We start from the raw sequence: 21,017 nt of genomic DNA on the forward strand, positions 1-21,017 counted from the left end.
CGGGCCGCGAGGGGGCGGCCACGGCTGCGGGCGGGTTGCCGGGAGGGGGCGGGGCCGGGGCCGGGGCCGCCTTTTCCCCTCTGCTTTCCGGAAGCGGATGTGACGCGCAGCAGCTGCCTAAGGGGCCGCGAGGCGGTGGCTGCTCCCCGCAGCCATGGAGGCGCGGGAGGCGCTGCAGGAGCTGCGCGCGGCGCTGCGCGCGGTGCTGGCGCGGGTCAGAGGTGGGGGCCGGGGCCGGGGCCGGGCTGGAGCCGGAGCCGGCTGGGCTGGGCTGGGCTGGGCTGGCTTTCTGCTGGCTGAGGCCTATGTCTGCCTTTACAGAGGGCGAACCGGGTGAAGGCCGAGAGCCGTTCGAGCCCACGCGCTTCTGGGACGCGCTAGGTACGGGCCGGGGGGCGGGCTGGTGCTGCGGGTGCCGGGCTGGGGCGCCGGACGGGGCGGGGGCGGGGCTCCGCGGTGCCGGTCTGTGGCAGGGCTCCAAGCTGCAAGGAGGACTCCAGCCGGGGCTTCTGCACTTGCTCTCGGCTCCAGCCGCCGCGTTGGCGTTGCAGAGCGGTAGGCAGCATGGAACAGTTTTCATAACTATGTTTTTAAAGCTTTTGTCCTCTGTTAAAGCCTTCCAGAACCTTTTGCTGAAGGTGTCCTGGACCAGGAAACTAATGTGATTGTAGATATCAGTACTGGCTAAATAAAAAAAAATAGAAATGAACAGATACATAAAATATCCAACACGTATGGCATAAATACACCAAGAAAATCTTTGAAGTGGGATTTTAGCTTATGGCTTTTTCATGCTTGGAAAAAAGAAACGGTAATGGAGCAGTAGATGTTAGGGTTAAGTAGCGTCAGAGAAGATATTGCTCATTTATCTGTTTTGTTCTTTTGTCTTTTACCCAAGATGCTTCCTAATGTCTTGTTCCCACTGTATGCTTTCTAAGGTCAGACATTCAAAGAAACATCACAACAAGCTACAAAGCTTAGTCTGGCATTCTCGAGGTCTCCACTGCCTTCTGCAGAGGTGAGTAAAAGCCCCCTACAGAGAATGAAATTTCAGTGTATGTGACAAATTTCAGGTATCTCCCAGTTTACTTGACTAAAACAAAGTCTCATTGGGTTCAGCGCAAAAAAAGAACGTCTGTGGGAACTATGTGTTTTAGAGAGTATTTACCAAATTCAATAATTGCCTAGAGAACTAGTTTCAATAACTTAGGGGGACATACCAGATAGACGTATTCTTACACTTTTTTTCTTAAACATCTGCAACTGGTTGCTGACAGAGGCATGATATTGAGCAGTATGGACCTTACTGCTAACAAAGAATGGCAATGTATTTTCTGTTAATTGAGAAAAGTTTAACACGTGGGTGTTTGAAGAAGGAAGAAAAGACCTCCAACTCAGAGTAGTGGTTTAAGCTACTTCTTCCTCTTTTCGCAACCTTTGAACCAGGCTACTCATAGTACATACAGTGAGTTTGGAACTCCAGAAAGCTGAGATACTTAAATACTTAATATTAAATATTATATCTTTGAGTTCTGTATTTATTTCTCCATTATTATGACCATAACTATGCTTCCCTCCCTTTCCCCTTTTTTTTTTTTTTTTTTAACAAAGTAATGCGGATGGGATTGTTCATGAGACTTTCCTAATAAAGTGTGGCCATGTGATGTTGATACTTTTGCCTACCTGTTTTCAGAATTGTCAGAAGCTGAGCGAAGATGTCCAAAATGCCATTCTTGCAGTTGCCACAGTGTACTACTGGCTCCCCAAGGGCCAAGGTGAGATAGTAACAGCAGGATAGTGCAAATTCCTTCACCACTATATAAAGAAACACAATATTTCAAATCATAGTAGAAGATCAGGCATCTACAGGAAAGCAAGCTAACATGAGTGGAGTCCCATTGTCAGCTATTCTACAGACTTGCAACGTGGTTACAAGTGAACCACTTGACCATCTAATTCTGCAGATTTCAATCTGTGAATGAGTGATAATGTAGTAAGTGGTATAGTTGTTTGAGCATTCATAGTTATAAAGTGTTGATAGCTTCGTCCAAAGCCCTTTTGGAACTGGAGAAGGTATATTGCTTCCTTCAAAAATACCTGCAACTTTATATTGTGTATCTGCACAAACAGAGCATTCTGTATGTTCATCTGTGTCTGTTTCTGTCAGTGCTCTTTGTGGCAACATTCTTGCTGTTTCTTAATGTCAACCAGGTACTACTCTTCGGAAGATGGTACGAGATGCTACCACTGAAGTAGTGGAAGGAATGATCCAACTCACAGAAACTATTCTCATTTCTCCATTGGAGAGGTAGTAACTTTCCATTAAGAAGAAAGAAAAAGTTACAAATATCTTGTAGGGGGCAGCAAGTACAGACTTGGGGAAGCACCCTATGGGAAGTGGGAAGGCAGGAGCTGAGCACTGTTATGAGGCAGGCAAAGGCAGCAGCTTCACCAAGAAGGGCCCATTCCTCCAATATCTGAGTGAGCAGAGCAGTGCTGGTGAGGGTAGACAAATGTAGTTGAGAGTCGAAATCACTGGACAAGTCCATAGTGTTATAAATGGCCCATTTATAACAATAGCAACAACTATAGCCATTTATAACAATAGCAACAACATCAAGCTGGAAAGTTAGGCCAGAAAAGTCAGGATCAGATTTGGAGAGAGTAACGAGCACCAGACACCATCCAGTGATTGCCCAGCAAGTCCATTCAAGTGATATAACCTCAGAGTAAAATAAATTTTACTGTGTATAAAGCACAGTGTTCTAATAACTCCTACTGAGTTTAGTTATTAATTGGAACAAAAATCAGGAGCTCCTTAAAAAGACCTCTGAAGATGGTCTTTTGTAACATCCTTACATTCTTATTGATGCTTTCCATAGAGCACAAGAATTCTCCATCCCCCTCCCCTGTGTCAGAAAGCGAGCAGGGAGGGCAGAAAACTGGGCTGACTGAGCAAGGACCTGTTGGTTAAACTGAAGCACAGGAAGGAAATGCACAGGCAGTGGAAGCAGGGACAGATGGCCAGGGAAGAGTACAGGGATGCTGTTCATACATGCAGGGATGGGATCAGGAAGACCAAGGCACAGGTGGAACTGAGTTTGACAAGGGGGTGGAAAAAATAACAAGAAGGGGTTCTGTAGGTACATTGCTCAGAAAAGAAAGGTGAAGGAGAGTGTGCCCCCTCCAATGGATGCAAAGGGTGAACTGGTAATGACAGAGAAGGAGAAGGCTGAGGTACTCAACAACTTCCTTGCCTCTGTCTTCACTGCCATTCAGGTTTCCCATGTCTCATTTCCCTAAACCGGAAGGTGACTGGGGTAGAAAAGTCCCTCTCACTGTAAAAGAAGAGCAGGTTTGAGACTGCCTGATGACACTGAGCAAATACAAATTTGTTGGGCCTGATGATGTGCATCTCAGGGTCCTGAAGGAACTGGCTGATGGAGTCACCAAGCTACCTACCATTATATTTGAAAAGCCCTGGCAGTCAGGTGAAATCCCTGGTGACTGGAAAAAGGGAAACATCATTCCCATTTCAAAAAGGGTAGAAAGGAGGACCTGGGGACCTACAGACTGGTGAGCCTCACCTCTGTGCCTGGCAAGATAATGGAACAGATCCTCCTGGAGGCAATACTAAGGCACACGAATGCCAAGGAGGTGATCTGGAATAGCGAGCATGCTTCAGCAAGGGCTCTTCGTGCCTGACCAATTTGGTGGCCTTTGATTATGGAGTGACTGCATCAGTCAACAAGGGAAGATTGACCGAAGTCATCTATCTGGACTTGTGTAAGGCCTTTGACGTGATCCCACATGACATCCCAATCTCCAAATTGGAGGGATATGGATTTGAAGGCTGGACCATTCAGTGGATAAGGAATTAGCTCAATGGCTGCACCCAGAGAGTAATGGCCAATGGTTCTATGTCCAGGTGGAGGCTGGTGACGAGCAGTGTCCCTCAGGGGTCTGTGCTGGGACCAGTATTGTTTAATATCTTTATCAACGACATAGACAGTGGGATTGAGTGCACCCTCAGCAAGTTTGCAGATGACACTAAGCTGAGTGGTGCAGTTGATAAAACAGAAGGAAGGAATATCCTCCAAAGGGATGTGGACAAGCTTGAGAAGTGGGCCCATGTGAACCGAATGACGTTGAAGTGTAAGGTGCTGCACCTGGGTCGGGGCAATCCCAGGCATGAGTACAGACTGAGAAGAATACATTGAGAGCAGCCCTGTAGACAAAGACTTGGGAGTTCCAGTGGACAAAAAGCTTGACATGAGCCAGCAGCGTGTGTTTGCGGCCCAGGAGGCAAACTACATCCTGGGCTGCATCAAAAACAGTGTGACCAGCAGGTTGAGGAAAGTGATTGTCCCCCTCTACTCTGCCCTTGTGAGGGCACGCTGTCATTCTTGCAGTGCTGTGAGGGCTCTGCCACTTGGAGTACTGCATCCAGGTCTGGAACAGGACCCAGCACGGGAAGGATGTTGATCTGTTACAACAGGTCCAGAGGAGGGCCACAAAGACGATCAGAGGGCTGGAGCACCTCTCCTATGAAGGAATTTCCATGAAGGCGATTGATACCATTTGCATTGGCTAGCAGTTTTTGCCTTTGGAGTTAACGTTTTGTGTCATGCGTGATGACTGTGTGACTCTACAGCTAGTTAGTAAACCACTGTGCTTCAGGGGAGGTATTACGCACCCTCTCTTTAATGATAAATGATACTGCCTGTAGTCAAAGATCATTAGCCTCTTCTGACTTGTATAGATTCTGGAAGATTATAATACACCTAAGCACCTTCGGAGGTCTTTGTAAGAGGCTTCTGCTACTTGTTCCAATTAATAACTAGACAGAGTAGGAGTTATTAAAATACCTCTTGCTTTATGTAGACATGAGATACCAGTGACAAGCTGGTTTGCTGACATCTTTCCAGCAGATCCCCTTCTAGTGCGCAGAAAATACAAACAGTATAGCAGGATGGTGCTATTGAACGTAACTTTGAGAGTCTCTGTTTTGTTTCAGCTTGTCTCAGGAACAGCTTATTTCAACTGGTGGTGTGTGGGAAGCATGCGAGCAAGTGTCCAACCTGCCACGAAGTGAGTACTGTATATGCAGAACAATGGAACTAGGATGCGTGATCTTGAAATGTTGATAGTACTTGCGAGGGGCATTTTAGCTAGTAGAATGGAGGCTTACTCATTCTGTAGAACCCTACTGTTCTTTGAAGTGGATAAGCATGGAAGCCTGGTCAAATTCTCTGTATAGCAACAGTGCAGCTCTGAGGTTTGCAAAAAATGTAACCCTATGATCTCAAGATCTCATGGTTGCAGACCTAAGTGAATGTTGTTGGAAGCTGATTTGAATCAGTGCAGCACTACAGTTGTCTTCCTTTATGTTTTGCAGATAACCAGGCAGCAGTTGTGTCAGCTCTCGCTGCTTGTCTGAGTGTGGTCAAGGATGCTCTGGAGGAGATGGAAAATGTAAGGAAGCTCCTAAGCCTTTGAGGAACCTGCAGTGATAGACTGCAGTGATGGTTCGGTGATAGAACACAGAGGTTTTTTTTTTATGTAGAGGCTTTGATGTAAGTTTGTTCTTATATGACCAAAGTTACTGAGTTGATCTTACTGAGTTTTCAAACCTGAGTCTAGTTTACCTTACATGTGGTTTCCATGAAGCCATATTCTGAACTGTGTGGTTTTAGGTTGGTATAAGAATGGGACTATCTGCCACGTTCTTGCTGTTTGTTGTGTTGAATTAGTTTTTGTTAATACAGTCTTATTAAGATTAACAGAATCAAGCAAATGAGATGCTGGTTGAAGAAGGATTCCTCCATATATTATTTGTTTTCTAGATCGTATTTTACCTTTCCTCCTGGGTATTGATAGAGTGGATGTTAGGTTCTGGGTTTTCAGGGCATCTGTATTCTCAGGCTCTGGTGGAAGGGCAAGACCCCTACAGTGATATCACGGAAGATGAAGATCTTGGCTTTCGGGGCAACAGAGATACCTATTGGTCAGAAGCTGACCGGAAACTGCTTAGCTCCTGCATGGGATTAATAAAGGCTTCCAAAGCTTGCCTGAAGAAAGTCTTGAGCGTAGTGAAGGCTTATGGCAAAGCTGAATCTCCAGAGCAGATTGCTCAGCTGGATGACCTTGCAGACATTGCTAATGAGATCAGTCCAAGGTAAGTAGGTCTCTCCCCATGCTGCGTTCTGCTCCAGAGCAGTCCCTTTCTTTCCTGAGGTCTAGAAAATGGACTAGAAAAAACATTATGATACTTAAGCTGTGACCAGGTGGTGGAAGGGGGTTTGATGGGAAAACTATTATATCATAGGCTGTTGAGAGTTGTGCAGGTTAAGAAAGGAGTATGTGCTGCTGCTTGGGCTGGAGCTGTGACTAGATAAGGTGGAAGTGCCACACAGACGCCTCAGAAGGTGGTGAGAAGTATTCAGTGGGAATAACCAAATGTCTCCTTGTCATGCCCTGCTATTCCTGACTTGCACTGTGGAAGTGTTACCAGCAGGTCAAGGGAGGTGATCCTCCCCCTCTGCTTAGCCCTGTTGAGGCCACACCTGGAGTATTATATCCACAAGAGGGACATAAAGCTACTGAAGTGAGTTCAGAGGAGGGCTACAAAGATGATTAGAGGACTGGAGCACCTGTTGTACAAAGACAGGTTGAGAGAATGGCCTGTCTGGCATGGAAAAGAGAAGACTGGGGGGAGACCTCATTAATTACCTGAGGGGCGGGTGTTGAGAGGATGGAGACAGTCTTTTTTCAGTTGTGCCCAGTGACAGGATGAGAGGCAATAAGCACAAACTGAAGCACAGAAGATTCTGGCTGAATAGGAGAGGGCATTTTTACTGGGAGGGTGACAGAGCACTGGAACAGGTTGCCCAGAGAGGTTGTGCAGTTTCCTTCTCTGGAGATATTCAAAACCTGCCTGGATGCCATCCTGTACAATGTGCTCTAGCTGATCCTGCCTGGCAGTGGGGTTGGACTAGATGATCTTCAGAAGTTCCTTCCAACCTCAGCCATTCTGTGGTTCTGTAACTGAGATCTCTGAATTGGGTGATTGGAGGGCTTTCTTTCATTGCACTTCTCTCTTCCATTCTAGTGTTGATGAGTTGGCACTGAGCATGTATCCACCTGTGAACCAGCTGGCCGTGCGACTCAATGTAAGTTTCTACAGCCTGCATGCAGTTCTGCTTGCTTGGCTGTAGGAAAGGGGAGGAAATTAAACTGGGGGAAATTAAATTAGGGGAAATACCTTTGTCAGGGAGACAAGGGTATTAGTTGCTGTCTAAGTAACATGCTCTGGGGAACCAAGAGTCCCCTCTAGTTCTCACACACTCATCTTCTTTTAACTGGAAATGCAGTCCTCATCTTTATTTCGGGGAAATGGCTGTCCACTCTAGCGCTGGCTCTAAACTCTAATCCATAGAGACATCCAGTGACAGTACCTCAGGAAAGTGAAGTGTAAGGCTGCCAATGTGCCTTACATCTACTTTTTTCCCTGGGTAATTTAGATTTGCTCAAATAAAATGGTCTAAATTAAAGAAATTAAAAATTTTTACAATGAGCATGGTTAAGCACGTTTCACTTGTTAAGTGAAATAAGCTGCTTAGAGAAATAATGTCCATTGCTTCCATGAGAAGCAATTTCCATTTTTGGAGATGTTCAAAATTTGGTGGGGCAAGGCTCTGAGCAACTTGACAGAACTATGAGGTTTGCCTTGGTTTGAGCAGGAGGTTGTACTTAGGTGACTTCCAGGGGTCTCTTCCAACCTAAATTAATTATATACTTTCTCATATCTGAAATTCTTTATTCTGGTTTCATACATTTGGCCAGTGGCTTGATTGTTGTTGTTATAATTAATGAAGTATTGCTTAATATCAAATTGTATTACAGTGAGTCACTTAATTTATCCCTTACAATGTTACCAAATTTTAATAGACTTACCTTTTAAAGAAAAAAAACATACTAATGTATACTTTAAAAAATGATCTGTCTGTATTTTTACCTGTCCCAGTCAGCAACAGGTCAGGCGATACTCCCACCCATGTTAGATGGCTTCCTTTTGCATCAGGATCTGTGGCAATTTTACTTATTTTTGGCCATGTCAGGCATTCTTGTACCTTCCCTTTTTTTCTGATATTGCTGGACCCCCTTTTTCCATGTTTGGTGTACTTTACTTCCATTTTGTTTTTTTCTAGGCTGCTAAACTGGCCTCAGTATTAAAGAAAGTCTTAGAGATTACAAAGTGAGTATGAGATACAATTTATAAACATGCGTTGCCTGCTATGGAAGTTGATATCTTTTTGCCTCCTGTCAAAGATGACTCATTTCTAGGCAGCAAACGCTGTCATTTTGGAATAATTCTGATGTTATCCAGTTGTAATGGGATAGGAATAGGATGTCAGGAATTAAAGTGGTTACTGCTGAAGATGGACATATATGTGTCAAAGTTTGGAACTAGAGACATGGATGTTGGTTCTTCCTGGCTCAAAGTACTGTGGAGCTATAATGGACCTGTTTTAATGATGTGGTAACTTGGGACTTCACACTATGTATGTGTTGTGTAGGTTTCCGGATACATAAATGTAAAACCCTCAAGGTGGCCTTCCTAATGAATTTCCTCCACTTTGCAGGACAAGCCATGTCTGTCCACCATCAGAGGAAGGCTGGGTGCAGTTTCTGATTGGTGCAGTAGATCACAACATGGACAAAATCAAGAACTTCACGCAGGGTGAACTTTAGCTCTTCTGTGTCCACATGTGTAGCTGCTACTGGCCCTGATGTATGCTTTTCCAGTGAATCTGGCCGTTCTCCAGCTACAGGGAGAATGATGAGGACAGTGCTCTTAAGAGAGAACTTCAATGCCACCTGGCAAAACTCACAAAAAATCACCCTTTGCAATTGCAGGTGATGTCATTTTGCTTGGACTCTTGGGATGGTGCAGTGCTGAATCTTACTGTTGTGAATGTGCCCAGTTTTTCAGACATTACAACTGCTGTGGGGTTCAAAGAACAATAAAATGCTGCTAGATCTACGTGGTTAGCTGCATCTGTTTACAGGTGGCAGAGAATATATATACATAGAAGAATAGGATCTTGCTGCTTTTGCAAGCCAAATGAGCCATTAAAAAAAAAATACAATGCTGATATTTTCTGTCTTACCATAGAGAAGAGCAAATTATCTTCCTCTCTTCTGTTCCCTAAGAAAGCAATAGAAAATGCTGTCTGCTGCTTTACCAACTTCAAGGATCTGTAGGATATGAGTACATCTCTAGAGAAATACTACATCTATCATCGCTTCAGAGTTCTAAGATATGCTTTTTTTGCCACAGGGGAAAAATGACTAAGCATTGGTGAGTTGAGTGGATATGCACAAAGAAATACAGCATCTACTTGAGCATTTAGCCTATGTTTGTCACAGGAAGGTCCAACTTGCAAGATCTGAGAGTGGATATAGTTGCATATGGGAGAGAGTTGAGTTTGTATGAATAATACAAGTCAGACGTAGTTTTAAATAAACTTTTAACATCTATGCTTGTCAAAGGTCAGTCGGAAAGATTGTGACCACTCTTTCAAATAGGACAGCAGGACTTGTTCTAAGCTGGGCATCAGGCAGCTGCAATGTTGATACTTTTGTAGCTCTTCAGGTTTTGGAGTTGAAGGCAGGTAAGATTCACAGTGAGTCTTCTGGGCCCTGCTTCAGTGGGAGTGAACGAGATACGCAGCTGTTGAGTGCTTCCAGGCTGCACAGAACCCATCCTGAAAGGCAAGAGGGGATTATACAGGAAGCACCCCTCTCTGCATTTCTTGTTCATTAGGGCTCAGGAGATGCATTTGGGAGACATGAGTGTGATGCCCCCCAAAACAGGGGGTGGGGTGTAAATAGAAAAAGACTAGCAGTGTCCTAAACTGCCATGATGGAATTGTGATCAGACAGCAATTTGGAGGAAGTTATGAGGGTTGAACTCCCCATGAATCATCTACTTTGTCCTAATGCAGCTTTCTGAGAAAAATGTTGCTTTTTCATGTGGAAAAGAGTATGCCTTTTTAGATGACTCTTGGCTAAGTCAATTTTACCTGGCTCTTCAGCAGAGAAGGGGAGGATCAGATGAAAGTTATGTGGCTTTTCTCTTTTTCAGTGAAAATCTTCTGTATCACCCCTAAATAAGGGAGTGCTTGGGGCTTTCAACTGTAGTGGTCTATTCCTGCCTTGTTGCCTGTTTATTCTGGGGGCAGGCATTTCCAGGACAAGGGTTTCTCTAGCTTGTATTGTGTCTGTTTTTGCATTTCCTGTTCTTAGGTTAATCAATTTGCACTCACCTGTACTTCCTTTGCCTGTAAATGAGCCCTCTCCCTCCTACCACTATCACACACTTCTCCAGGGGTTCAGCGAGAGGGTTCAGGAGGCTAATCTCCACTGAGGCTGGCTGGTACTGTACCATGTGTTCTGGAAACTGTTGAAAGAAGGGAGTGAGATGAAACTGAGAGAAAAAAAGAGAAACTTTTATGATTAAAGGGAGAGGTATTTTTTTTTTTTTTTTTTTTTTTGCCAGAGGTCCCAGCATGAGCTGCCAGTTGCCAGAAGATTCAAAGTTCAGCTCGCTTTCTTTACTACTACAGTATTTTGTAGTTTCCTTTACAGCCTCTGATTTGCAGGCTGGTGAGTGAGTTAGGAGTCATCTGGATTTCCTTGTCTTTACACATAAATGAGATAGAAGTGGGAGGAGTATTGTATATGACAGTGCAGCACAGCACTTTTCCCAAACTTATGTCTCAGTGCTTTGAAAGAAGATAGTATGAGGAAAGCCATGGAACACAGCAAGCGTCTTTCTGCTGCTTGTGACTAGGAAAGCTGTTTTCTCACCACTGCAGTACAGAATGATGAAGCAATCTAACCTTAATAATGAGAGGGGGATCACAAATGCGGATCTCTTCCTGTGCAAAGCATATGTAGGAGTCCTTGTCTCTCAGCATGGCAGTCAGCCGAAGCAGATGGTTCTCTCCCAACTCTTTTATGTACTGTGAGTAAGGCACAATGGCCTGCAGGGTGTTAGCTGGAATACAGAGTGGTGACATAGAGGTGAGAATGCAACTAATATTAAGTTCTTAGACTGCATGCTTCCTAGCAGTGTTTAGCACCCAACACTGCACTAAAAGCTGCAGTATTTAAAAGCTCTAGAGACCCCAACTGAATCTGCAAATTCAGAAATCTGTAGGGTGATCCACCTAACGTGCTGCAGCTTTCCTCTTCTCCCCACCAAAGTGATTTGTTTGAATAGCCTACAGTCAGCTTTCCAGCCAGGCTTTTGCAGACTTAAAGCTAAGTGCATTTTTCCTAAATGAGAGGACAGGATATACTTTTCTGTCCTTGTGTCCAGTAGAATCCTTACCTTCATTGCTCTTGAGGATAAAATGAAACTCTTTCTTCCAAAGTTGGGTAATGGATGTGCCACCATAATGTAGAGACTGGGCCCCAAGTACCAAATGAGTTGCCTTCTCTCCACTGCTGGGGTTAAACACTTCAACAGAAATTGGAACATCTTGTCCCAGTAGCAGAGAACTATTGGACTGGAGTTGGATAAAAAGGTTAACTGGCTCTTCAAGGGCAGTAGTAATGGAGCTGAACTCTGGTTTGCTGCTGGTAGTTGTCTCAAGTGTCTTTATTCTTCTGTAGACTTTGTCAAGTATTTTCTTTTCCTGAAGAGAACCTGTTACAAAAAAAAAAGGGGGGGGGGGAGGTATGAGGAGGAGAGTGCATATTTCAGTGTTATTTCCTGTGTAGTAATTGTAAAGCAGTAAATGCAGAAGGATGGAGTTGCATTGTCCTAACAGTGCTGTAGACAACTATTTCTTAGAGCATAGAGAGACATCTCATTGTGCTTCTGATTGGAGCAGATTGAGAATTTCATCTGACAGCATGTTGCATGTGCCTGAAAGATTCTACTTTGAAAGAATTCTATTAGTTTTGGAAACACTTTAGTGCTAACATCTGTCAGAGTAAGAGAACAGTTGCCTCTCTGTAATTGTAGCTATGGTGCAGTACTATCTTGTCCTGTGATACACTGCAGCAAAGAACACAGCATGCCATAGGCTAAGATGAGATTGTAGAGTTGGGAAACTAGGCAGAATAATAGATTTTAAAGGGAGAGCTTCTTTTTGAGGGAGGGATATCATAGAATCATTGAATAGCTTGAGTTGGAAGGGACCCACAAATATCATCAAGTCCAACTCCTGGGTTCCTGGAGGACCACCAAAGAATCAGACCGTGTCTGAGTGTTATCCAAATGCTTTTTGAGCTCCAGCAGGCTCATTCCATGACCACTTCCCTGGGGAGCCTGTGAGGTTTTAGAACATTTGGGAGCACAGCAGTCCTCAGAAAGCTGGAGTCTGAAATGTAATACAAGGGTGATGGGAGATGAATGTACAGAGTTTACAGGTAACAGAAGTCAAGAAAGGAAGTCTTCCAGACAGGAGAGTGTCTGGTGGAGAAATGCCTGGCCTTCTGGTAAGCTGGTAATTAAGCAGGATGAAACTTTGGGGTATGATCTGTACTTTGATTCTGTAGACAGCAAGAGTAAGGTGTTCTTGTGCCATTCAGGAAGAAGTAGTGAGAAGTGGATGACCATAATGCTCTGTTATGGCTCTTCAGTACAGTCCTGTACTCTTCACTTTTAACACTAGTAGGACATGTGTTTAGAAACTTTTCTACCCCATACCTTCAGGATATTTGTAGTTGTGTGTGATATCCTCACAGCGTTCACTGCCCACACTCTTGGTGCTGATGTTGTTGCCAATATACTTTGTGCAAATGCAAGCTGGCTTGAGGATGCCATCTGCTTTGTGTATCCAGATGCGGCACTTGGCATTTATGGCAGCAAAGAAATAGCAGACATCATAATCCACTTCAGTGTCCCCTTCTTTGATGGCTTGAACAGGGGCTGGCCCACAGAAGGATGCGCCTAAAGAGAAAATGCAGCCCAATTAAGAGTTAGATGCTTGACCAACTAGGCCCATGCTTAGAGCTCCACGGGCTGCACGAACTAAAAGAGTTAATGATGATTTAGTGTGTGAAGTCCTCGGGGTGATTTATGCATCCTCCCATTGGAAACTGAAGAAGGAAGGAATATTGCACTGCTTTATTTGCTCCCTTTTTTCCTCAAGTCTGTCTTTGATATCTTACCTTTGCTTTTCTCCTGGCAGGTGGCATCTAGTGCCTGCCATCCACTGTACTCGGGTAGCAAGTCTGTTCGAGCCATCCAGCATTCGTTCCAAACATGGAAGGTCCTGTGAGAGACAACATCATGTGCTTATAACAAGATGCTGAGCCCTGAGGTACAGGAAACTTTTAGCCAAACCACAGCAAGTTAATATTCCTTTGAAAGAACTCAGCACACAGGAAGAGACCATGTTTTTTGATGTAAGTGTAGTTTCTCCAGATGGTTTGGGTTATTGTTGTTCATTTGTGGGCCCTAGCAATATAGCACTCTTTACTTTTGGTTCCTGAGATTTCTCAAGAACAAGCCATGTACACTGCAACTTGGCTGAGCTCTCTCTTATTTACCTCCCTGCAGCTGTTTACCTTTTCCTCTCAGTTGCTTCCTAGACCCAGATATTGTCTCAAACTTTAGTTTGGACCCTGCTGTGTTTTCTTACCAGACTCTGGCACTCTTGTCATGTGTAAGCAGCATTCCATTTTCGTCATAATACTCATCCACATTCAGACTGCTGTTCGTGTTGTGAGCCCATGTGAAGCCTGTGACAACCCTGGTGGGAATTCCCAAGCACCTCAGAACTGTGCAGAAGAAAGAGCTGTGAATCAGTTGTGCATCCTGCTGTAAAGGTATCTTTGCCAGTAGATGTAGAGCTGGTTTTGATACTAGGCCCATCAGAATGGCACTGGGCCTGATATCTGGACTTTGCAAGAAGCACTGTCCCTTCAGGAAGTGAACTGTCATAGGTGCATTCAGTGAATGGTGTGTACTAACACTCCTTTAGCCCAAAGCTAGCAGTGCTAAATGTTGATGAGTAAACTCGGAGGATCTGCCTCGCACTTAGAGATTAAAGGTTATGTTATTGGGATCTGTGCTTTCCCAGGAATTCAGTCATATGCTAGAGGTTCTGTGTACCAGGTAAGGCTTTACTCAACCCACAAGTCTTTGAACCACAACCGTACCTGAGCACATGACTGCAGCAAACACCCAGCACTGCCCATAGCGGACAGGTTTGCACTTCAGTGCCACCCACTGCCGGAGGATGGGGCTGCTGCCCAGCCACTTGGAAGGGGATGTCCCATCATAGTATTTCCCGGTCCCATATTCTGTCATGATTCCTCTAACCTCATCGCAGTTCATCTTCAGGGAAGGAGGAGAGAAAGATGAATTAAGGAATTACATCTTAGTAGGTAAACCATATCCTGTTTGATGGAACTACTTCCAAGGCAGCAGAAACAAAAAGGATTTTTTGTGCAGAACATGGAGATCATGACTGGCCAGAGCAGGTGCAACAGTCTCCCTTGAGATTTATTCAGTAAGTGTGCTGCTACTGCTAAGAAATTCCTGCAGCACTACTTGTCTGCTGCAGGAATATCAGGAAGGGCTGGAGATAGGTGGGAGATGTTGTTTGGAACAGCCCTGGGCAGTCTTACTGAGTAGTCGGTGGGTTGCTGTAAATTGGGATTAAGTATATACTTAGCCTGTCTGCATTCAGACCTTCTCTGCTATGGACTAGGCTGCTGACTACTCTCCTTACCATGGCAGCAACTGTGCGGCAGATGTAAATAGGGTTCTTGCGCTGAGTGTGATCCTTGTCCCGTTGATGGCGTTCACCTATGTCCAGCAGTGTGAAGCAGATGTCCACAATATCCTCCTCAAACTAAAACAAGAACACAACATCTTGAGAAATGTGGCCTTAATGTTTGTTCTCTGGAATCCCTGCAAGGGCTTGAAACTGTGCAGATTGTTTCTCCCTTTCTACTGCTAGTCTTATATAGGTGGGCTGTGGAGGAAAGTTCCAGTCAGAGATTTGAAGATGGAGCACAACATACTGAAGGCAGAACTGTTGCTTTATTGAAGTGTAGTGAGAAATGCTCTGGCATGATACTGCATCCCATGACTGAGGGAAACTCCTGATTTTTTTTCTGGAGCACTCTAGGTTGGCATAGAGGTACTTGTTTAATCTGTTGTCACTAAAGTGGAATAGAATCCAGCTCTCATCACTGGCAGATTAGTCTTGGGCAAATTGGAAAATCTTGTCCTTCCTCTATCTGTAAAACAGACGGTATTATTAAGCTCTGCAAAATGGCTTTTTATCTGTTGACGAAAGGAAGAGACAAATCCCAGACTGACGTGTTTCTTCGTAAAAGGACTGGCTGAGAAAGTAGCTAAAATTACATATGGGATTATGGGACTTCATATATAGGTCTCCGTTCTCCTGCATGTTCATAGAGAAAGACAGTGGGAGCAGAGAACAGACTCTTTCATCAAAGCCACAACATGGGAATGAATTGCATTCTGTACATACAGGAGATAGACACCCTTCCTCTGCTGGTGGCTGTAAGAGAACACAGACATATTGGACCTCTTACCTGATTGAAGTCCCAGGGCTGTGCCAGGACTGCATTTTCAGTCCCCCAGTAAATGATACCCTCTTGGTTTAGAATGTACTCCTGCCGCTGTGCCTCGTTAGCCAAGAACACTTCATCATCTAGAATGGAGGAAAAAAGCATAAGGAGAAAAGCATTCTTGGTCTTGGATGCCCTTGCATCAGCAGGCTACGCTACACTTAGGCAGTCCCTGGCATTGTACCCTTGGGAAATACCACAGATTCTGAATTGAGCAGAAAAGAATTTCATTGCAATCTCTGCTCAAGTAGAGGAACTTCAGAAAGATCCTACAAAGCTAGGCTATTGTACTAGCTAGCTTTTTTACTCTACTTGTTACTGACTTCTCTGTTCCTAAGGAAGATCCAATGGCATTAATCAAACCAGTTATAATCTTAACTCATAGGAAATAAATGATTGAACTGCTTTTTCCTTTGCAAGACCACGGTGTTCTGATAACAGAGTACTTCAGGAACAGGGTAGGAGTGCTGAGGCAGGTTGCTTCAAGCTGTGCTACCTGTACAAGCCCCTGCCTCCTTCCTGAAGTGCTGAGAGGAGCAGGGCAGGAGTAGAGGGAAGCACTGGGTAGGGTCAGCCTTAGCCTTTCCAGAGGCAGAGTGTCAGAGCTCAAAACTGTTTTTGTGAAGTGACTGATCTATGACTGCCTTTTTGTTCCTGATTCCTCACCTTGGCACCAGGGATTAAAGAGAAGGATGAAGTTTCCCAGGAGACAGTAAGACTTCGAGGCATGTAAAAGCAGAGCATACTGGCCAATGGGAGCATTGGCAGGCGTGTTCACAGAGATGGTCCAGAAATATGGGTCCTGTTCTTCTAGAGCTGCACTCCACTGCTTCTGGTCTCCCAGGAGGGAGATAGGAAATTCAACCTGGGTTCCATCTGTTTTGGAAGGATTTGGTCCTGCAGCAAAAGAGATCTGGTTTCCACACATACATTGCCACCCCCTGCAGATTTTAGGGACCATGGCTAGATCTGGAGTCATAGCTATCCTTTCATGTGGGACACTTAAGCTTAATGCTTACCTTAATGCTGCTGTATTAAAGCTTACTGAACCTTCCTAAGGTTAGTACTGGACTAAAGCCACCTTGTTTGATAGTGGAACGTGCATTTCACAGAGTGTAGAAAGGAGGAACAGCCATAATAGTGCAGGCCTGTTGCTCTTGGGATTCAGTGTCTTGTGACAAAAGCCACAGTCAAATAAATTATGGTAGAGCAAGCTGAGAGTGGATGGTGCTGCCCTTCTCAGGGCTCTTGCTGAAAAACACTGTAATAGAAAACATCTGCAAAAGACTAGCAGAGTTTAAATATTCCTAAATCAAAAGTCATGAGTGAGGAGAGATCCCATGAGTACTTTCAAAGAGCAGTGAGCTTGCGTTGTGCTGTAATGTGTTTTGGGAAAAAGATTTAGTTTTGACCTTGCAGTCCGAGCGGCAGGAGACTGCTCTGGCTTAGATAAACAGTTTGTTTGCTTCACTTCTAAATGTGGGCACATCTGTCCAGCTATGGAGATGTCTTTTGGCTCTGTTCTTCAGGTGGCTTTTGTACAATTGCTCTACAAGGTATGGTAATTATGTTACCTGTCTGTACTATGAGGAAGGTCCTTTTCAGCTGCTGCAGGTAGTTGTATACTGGAGATGAGAAGCTCACTGTGATAACAAATGGCTGCCCACGCCTCACCATAAGCCTTTTAGTGCTGATCTCTTCTGTGTGGTGGTTATTGTTGTTGATTGTGATCTTGAAATCACATCTTTTGATGCTCAGACCTGTAGCATGAGAGGAAATAGAATGAGCTTGAGGCTGTGAGCTGCCCACACTCTGGCCCTGGGTCCCATCCTGATACAAGCCTGTTTCTCCACTCAGACAGTGCTCTATGCCTTTGAGACTTCCAGTCCAGTAGCTGTAAGGGCCTTTGCTATGAGCTTGGTTGTTCTCTTATCAAGTGGCTAATGAGTAGCTTTTGCTTGTACCTTAACAATGTTAAGTGAACCAAGTGACTATAAAAAAGCTTCTTCTGCCCAGCAATGGACATAGAACAAACCTGATCCTTCAAATGGTACAGTTGTTGTGGTTAGCACTGAGCGTGCAACTGTGACTACAGTTGGAGTCTTATGGTGTGTACTCAAAGCAGCTTTCCTCCATGTGGATATGTGGTTGAAGTTGTGCACAGGAAGGAAGCTGTCACACACCACTTACGTTGTGGATGCAAGGTCTTCTAGCAATTACAAAAATTCTAGATATATCTGCTGTGCATCAGAGATCAGCAACTAGTCCAAACTTTCCTGCTGGTGCAAATGCAAGGTGGCTGTGTAGTTTTGGAACTATACTGGATCACAGTAAATAAAATACTAGTTTTTCTCTCTTTGTACCACACTGTAATCTCACACACAGAGGTACTACAGGAGACAGAAGAATGTCATCTGTCTCATATGCATGCATCATACACATACGTGCCTCTGTCTGCTGCCAGCAAGAAAAAAAAATTGTCACAGTTTCAGTCACCCTGCTCTTATGTAATTTAGTGTGCAGTGGCCTTAGTGTGATCACCTACTTGCACTTTTCTTCTGGTTTTGGTGGTGTTCTTAATCTTTCCAGACTTTCTGTGGAAAATCAGATGGCATCATGATTTCTCTCAGCCTTGGGATAATCCTGACCTCACTTATATATTCAGCTCTCAAATCATCACTGAGTCCCTTCAGTTTGTGAGTTGTAACAGCTGCCCTTTATATGACACATCCAGTCATATACCTCCTCTTTCAGACCCAGGTTTATCTCTTTGTTGCAGCTAGAAAAGATCCAAAGAGCATTCCCCTCCTGTCTAAACCCACTGCTCCCATGCTAAAGACAACTATTTCTCTTTGCAGTTTTCGTTGGTCTGCTTTCTCCTCCTGTTTAATTTGCCTTATCTTCTTCATTGATACCTTGATAACTCCCATTGCTGTTGTCCCGTCTCTGTTCGTTGTGGAAGCCCTGCTGCATTGTTTGCAGTTACTTCTTGCGGTCTGGAGTTCAGGTCCCTTTATGGCTGTTCCATACCTGTGCTGGTGTAAACTTTACAACACCAACTCAAAGCTTATGTGTTGTCTTCTGTATTGTGAAGATGTCTGTTCTGGCTGTGTTGTAGGCTGTTGAGTTGTATGTGGTATGGGAGTCTGGGTTCCTTTCCTTCATATAACTTTTCATGGATCTTATTGTCACTTTCTTTAAAGTTGCTTGGAACCTGGACCCTCTTCTTCAAGTGGCTAAAACAGTCATCTCTCTGCTTCAGTTTTGTAGTCTGGACTACATTCCTTTTCCCCACCCCCATGTTAAGGATAACTCTCTTGCTCTTGCTTCCAAACCTTCACAGCTGCTTCTTACTGCTTCTCTCAATCTACTCTTAGTCGTTGATACAAGCTTTTGTTTTCTCTGTTTATGAGAAGTCCGTGTGAATTGACCTCCCTTGGACTTTGTCTCCCGCACTGTAAGAAGCTCCTCTCTTCCTCTAGCCTCATGAACACACTGTCCTGAAGAGGGGACAGTTATTTTTCCTGACAGACAATCAGCAAATGTTTGGGATTAACAGAGAGAATTTTCACTTACCTTGGCCCATGTCTGTTTCCCTGGTGCTATGGAAGTCTTCAGCTCCTGCTTGCTCTGGTGGGCAATGCCTCTTTCCTTTTTCTTAAAATAAATAAATAAATAAATAAATAAGAACAGTTTGCAAAGTTGTTTGCTCAATTTCTTTACGAGGGGTGGGACGTGATGTTGCCACCTCTCCTTCATCTTATCTTGCTGACCTGCTCTGCAGAAGTCGAAGAGTCTTTTTATCTCTCAGACCATACTAAAGAGAAGAAGGGATGACTTTTCGTATCTACGGATGAGGTTAAATTCCACGCTGGCGTGTGAAGCCTTTAGAAACCTCTAGATGGCAGTTTCTTCATAGAGCTGTGCTGTAGGGACCCCAGAGTAGGAAATGCAAATTTTGGCTTGGCCCTAAACACTGTACAGAATGTGCTTCAAATATTACTGTTGAAGAGCTGATCTCCAACTGTGACTATAAGATGCTTAGATACTAAACCCTTCAAGAAGTAAACAAGTCGATACATCCAGAGCCCTTGTTCATAACTTTAATATGTGAAAACACTTCAAAATCAGAAAACTTGTTTACAAAAGTAAAAACCTAAAGAGCAGAATTTCTGTAGCATGATGCAGTTCATTCAAAACCATCACACTTTAGTCTTGGACTAAACAACATATCGTTCTTAAAGTTGCCATAAGATAAAAGGAAGTCATAGAATGGCTTGGGATGAAAGGTACCTTAAAGATCATCTACATCCAACCCCCATGCCATGGACAGGGATGCTACCTGACTAGATCAGGTTATTCTGAGTAGTAAAGGTGAGAGAGACAGCTTTGGAAAAGTTGTAGAGGAATATGAAGATACTGAGTGACTAGGCCATAAAATAGCAAGTAGAGATTAATGTAGATATATGTAAAATAAGAAAAATGAATACGACCCTTATAAATGCACTGATGCATTTGGAGGTAGATGTAGTCATTCTAGAATGACATTTGGATTTGTATTAGATAGCTGATGTAAAATATGGTCCTATGTTCCTGGCATTTTTCTTACTATTTACTTGTTAAACTTTATGCTTCAGGTAAGCTAAAGACAAATTCTCTTAGTAAATTAAGGCTATGCTATAAACACATACATGTAGATTCATTTTCATGGGATTTCTGACTGGTTGAAGTTAGAGAAGGGATCTCTGGAGGTCATCCTGTCCACCCCTCCAATGTGAAGCAGGGCCACCTAGAGCAGGTTGCCCAGGATCATGTTCAGATGGATTTTGAGCACCTCCAAAGTGGGAGAATCCACAACCTCTCTAGGCAACGTGTTCCGTTGCTCAGCCACCCTCACAGTAAAAGTCTTTCCTGATGTTTAGATGGCACCTCCTGTCTTTCAGTTTGCTCTCCGTTGCCTCTTGTCCTGTCACTTGTCACCACTGAAAAGAGCCTGGCTCTATCTTCTTTATGTGCTCACTCCTACAAATGTTAAGATCTCCTTGAGCCTTCTCTTCGCTAGGCTGAGCAGTCCTAACTCTCTCAGCCTTTCCTCATATGTGAGATGCTCCAGTCCCTTCATCATCTTTGTGGCCCTTTGTTGAACTCTCTCCATTGTCCATGTCTCTCTCATGTCCGTGTCTCTCTGGTACTGCAGTTCCAGAACTGGACACAGTACTCCAGGTGTGGCCTTGACAGCGTTGAGTAGAGGCGAAGGATCTCCCAGTCTGCTGGCAGTGCTCTGCCTAATGTAGCCCAGGGAATACCATTAGCCGCCTTAGCAACAAGGGCACATTGTTAACTACTTCGACGTTTATTAGTAAGCATCGAGATCACCTCGTTTGCAG

At 44.2% G+C, this 21,017-nt stretch overlaps 2 protein-coding genes across 2 annotated transcripts; one reads left to right on the forward strand and one right to left on the reverse strand.

Moving 5' to 3' along the window:
• Positions 1-100: 100 nt before the first annotated feature.
• Positions 101-9,147, forward strand: CCNDBP1 (cyclin D1 binding protein 1). The gene is made up of 11 exons (XM_032198126.1): positions 101-221; positions 322-381; positions 939-1,018; positions 1,694-1,775; positions 2,212-2,308; positions 5,018-5,091; positions 5,399-5,475; positions 5,925-6,178; positions 7,112-7,172; positions 8,211-8,257; positions 8,646-9,147. The coding sequence occupies exons 1-11, from the start codon at positions 155-157 to the stop codon at positions 8,752-8,754; spliced, it is 1,008 nt and encodes a 335-aa protein (XP_032054017.1). The 5' UTR covers positions 101-154; the 3' UTR covers positions 8,755-9,147.
• Positions 9,148-9,467: 320 nt separating this feature from the next.
• EPB42 (erythrocyte membrane protein band 4.2) lies at positions 9,468-19,281 on the reverse strand. Its single transcript, XM_032198127.1, has 13 exons — positions 19,207-19,281; positions 17,205-17,390; positions 16,297-16,527; positions 15,595-15,713; positions 14,760-14,882; positions 14,185-14,362; positions 13,665-13,803; positions 13,192-13,295; positions 12,728-12,970; positions 11,402-11,719; positions 10,908-11,065; positions 10,332-10,465; positions 9,468-9,770 (listed from the first exon to the last, which is right to left on the reverse strand). The coding sequence occupies exons 1-13, from the start codon at positions 19,214-19,216 to the stop codon at positions 9,620-9,622; spliced, it is 2,094 nt and encodes a 697-aa protein (XP_032054018.1). The 5' UTR covers positions 19,217-19,281; the 3' UTR covers positions 9,468-9,619.
• Positions 19,282-21,017: the final 1,736 nt, after the last annotated feature.

This window comes from Aythya fuligula, chromosome 16 (genome assembly GCF_009819795.1).
Source record: "Aythya fuligula isolate bAytFul2 chromosome 16, bAytFul2.pri, whole genome shotgun sequence".
NCBI lineage: Eukaryota > Metazoa > Chordata > Aves > Anseriformes > Anatidae > Aythya > Aythya fuligula.

Coding starts and splice junctions, on each gene's coding strand:
- CCNDBP1 (XM_032198126.1), top strand. CDS start 155: ATGGAGGCGCGGGAGGCGCTGCAGGAGCTGCGCGCGGCGCTGCGCGCG. Junction 222..321: donor GGTGCTGGCGCGGGTCAGAG/GTGGGGGCCGGG, acceptor CTGCCTTTACAG/AGGGCGAACCGGGTGAAGGC. Junction 1,019..1,693: donor CTCCACTGCCTTCTGCAGAG/GTGAGTAAAAGC, acceptor ACCTGTTTTCAG/AATTGTCAGAAGCTGAGCGA.
- EPB42 (XM_032198127.1), bottom strand. Junction 13,804..14,184: donor TGCTGCAGTCATGTGCTCAG/GTACGGTTGTGG, acceptor TCTTCTGCACAG/TTCTGAGGTGCTTGGGAATT. Junction 11,066..11,401: donor TATCCTCAAGAGCAATGAAG/GTAAGGATTCTA, acceptor TCTGTATTCCAG/CTAACACCCTGCAGGCCATT.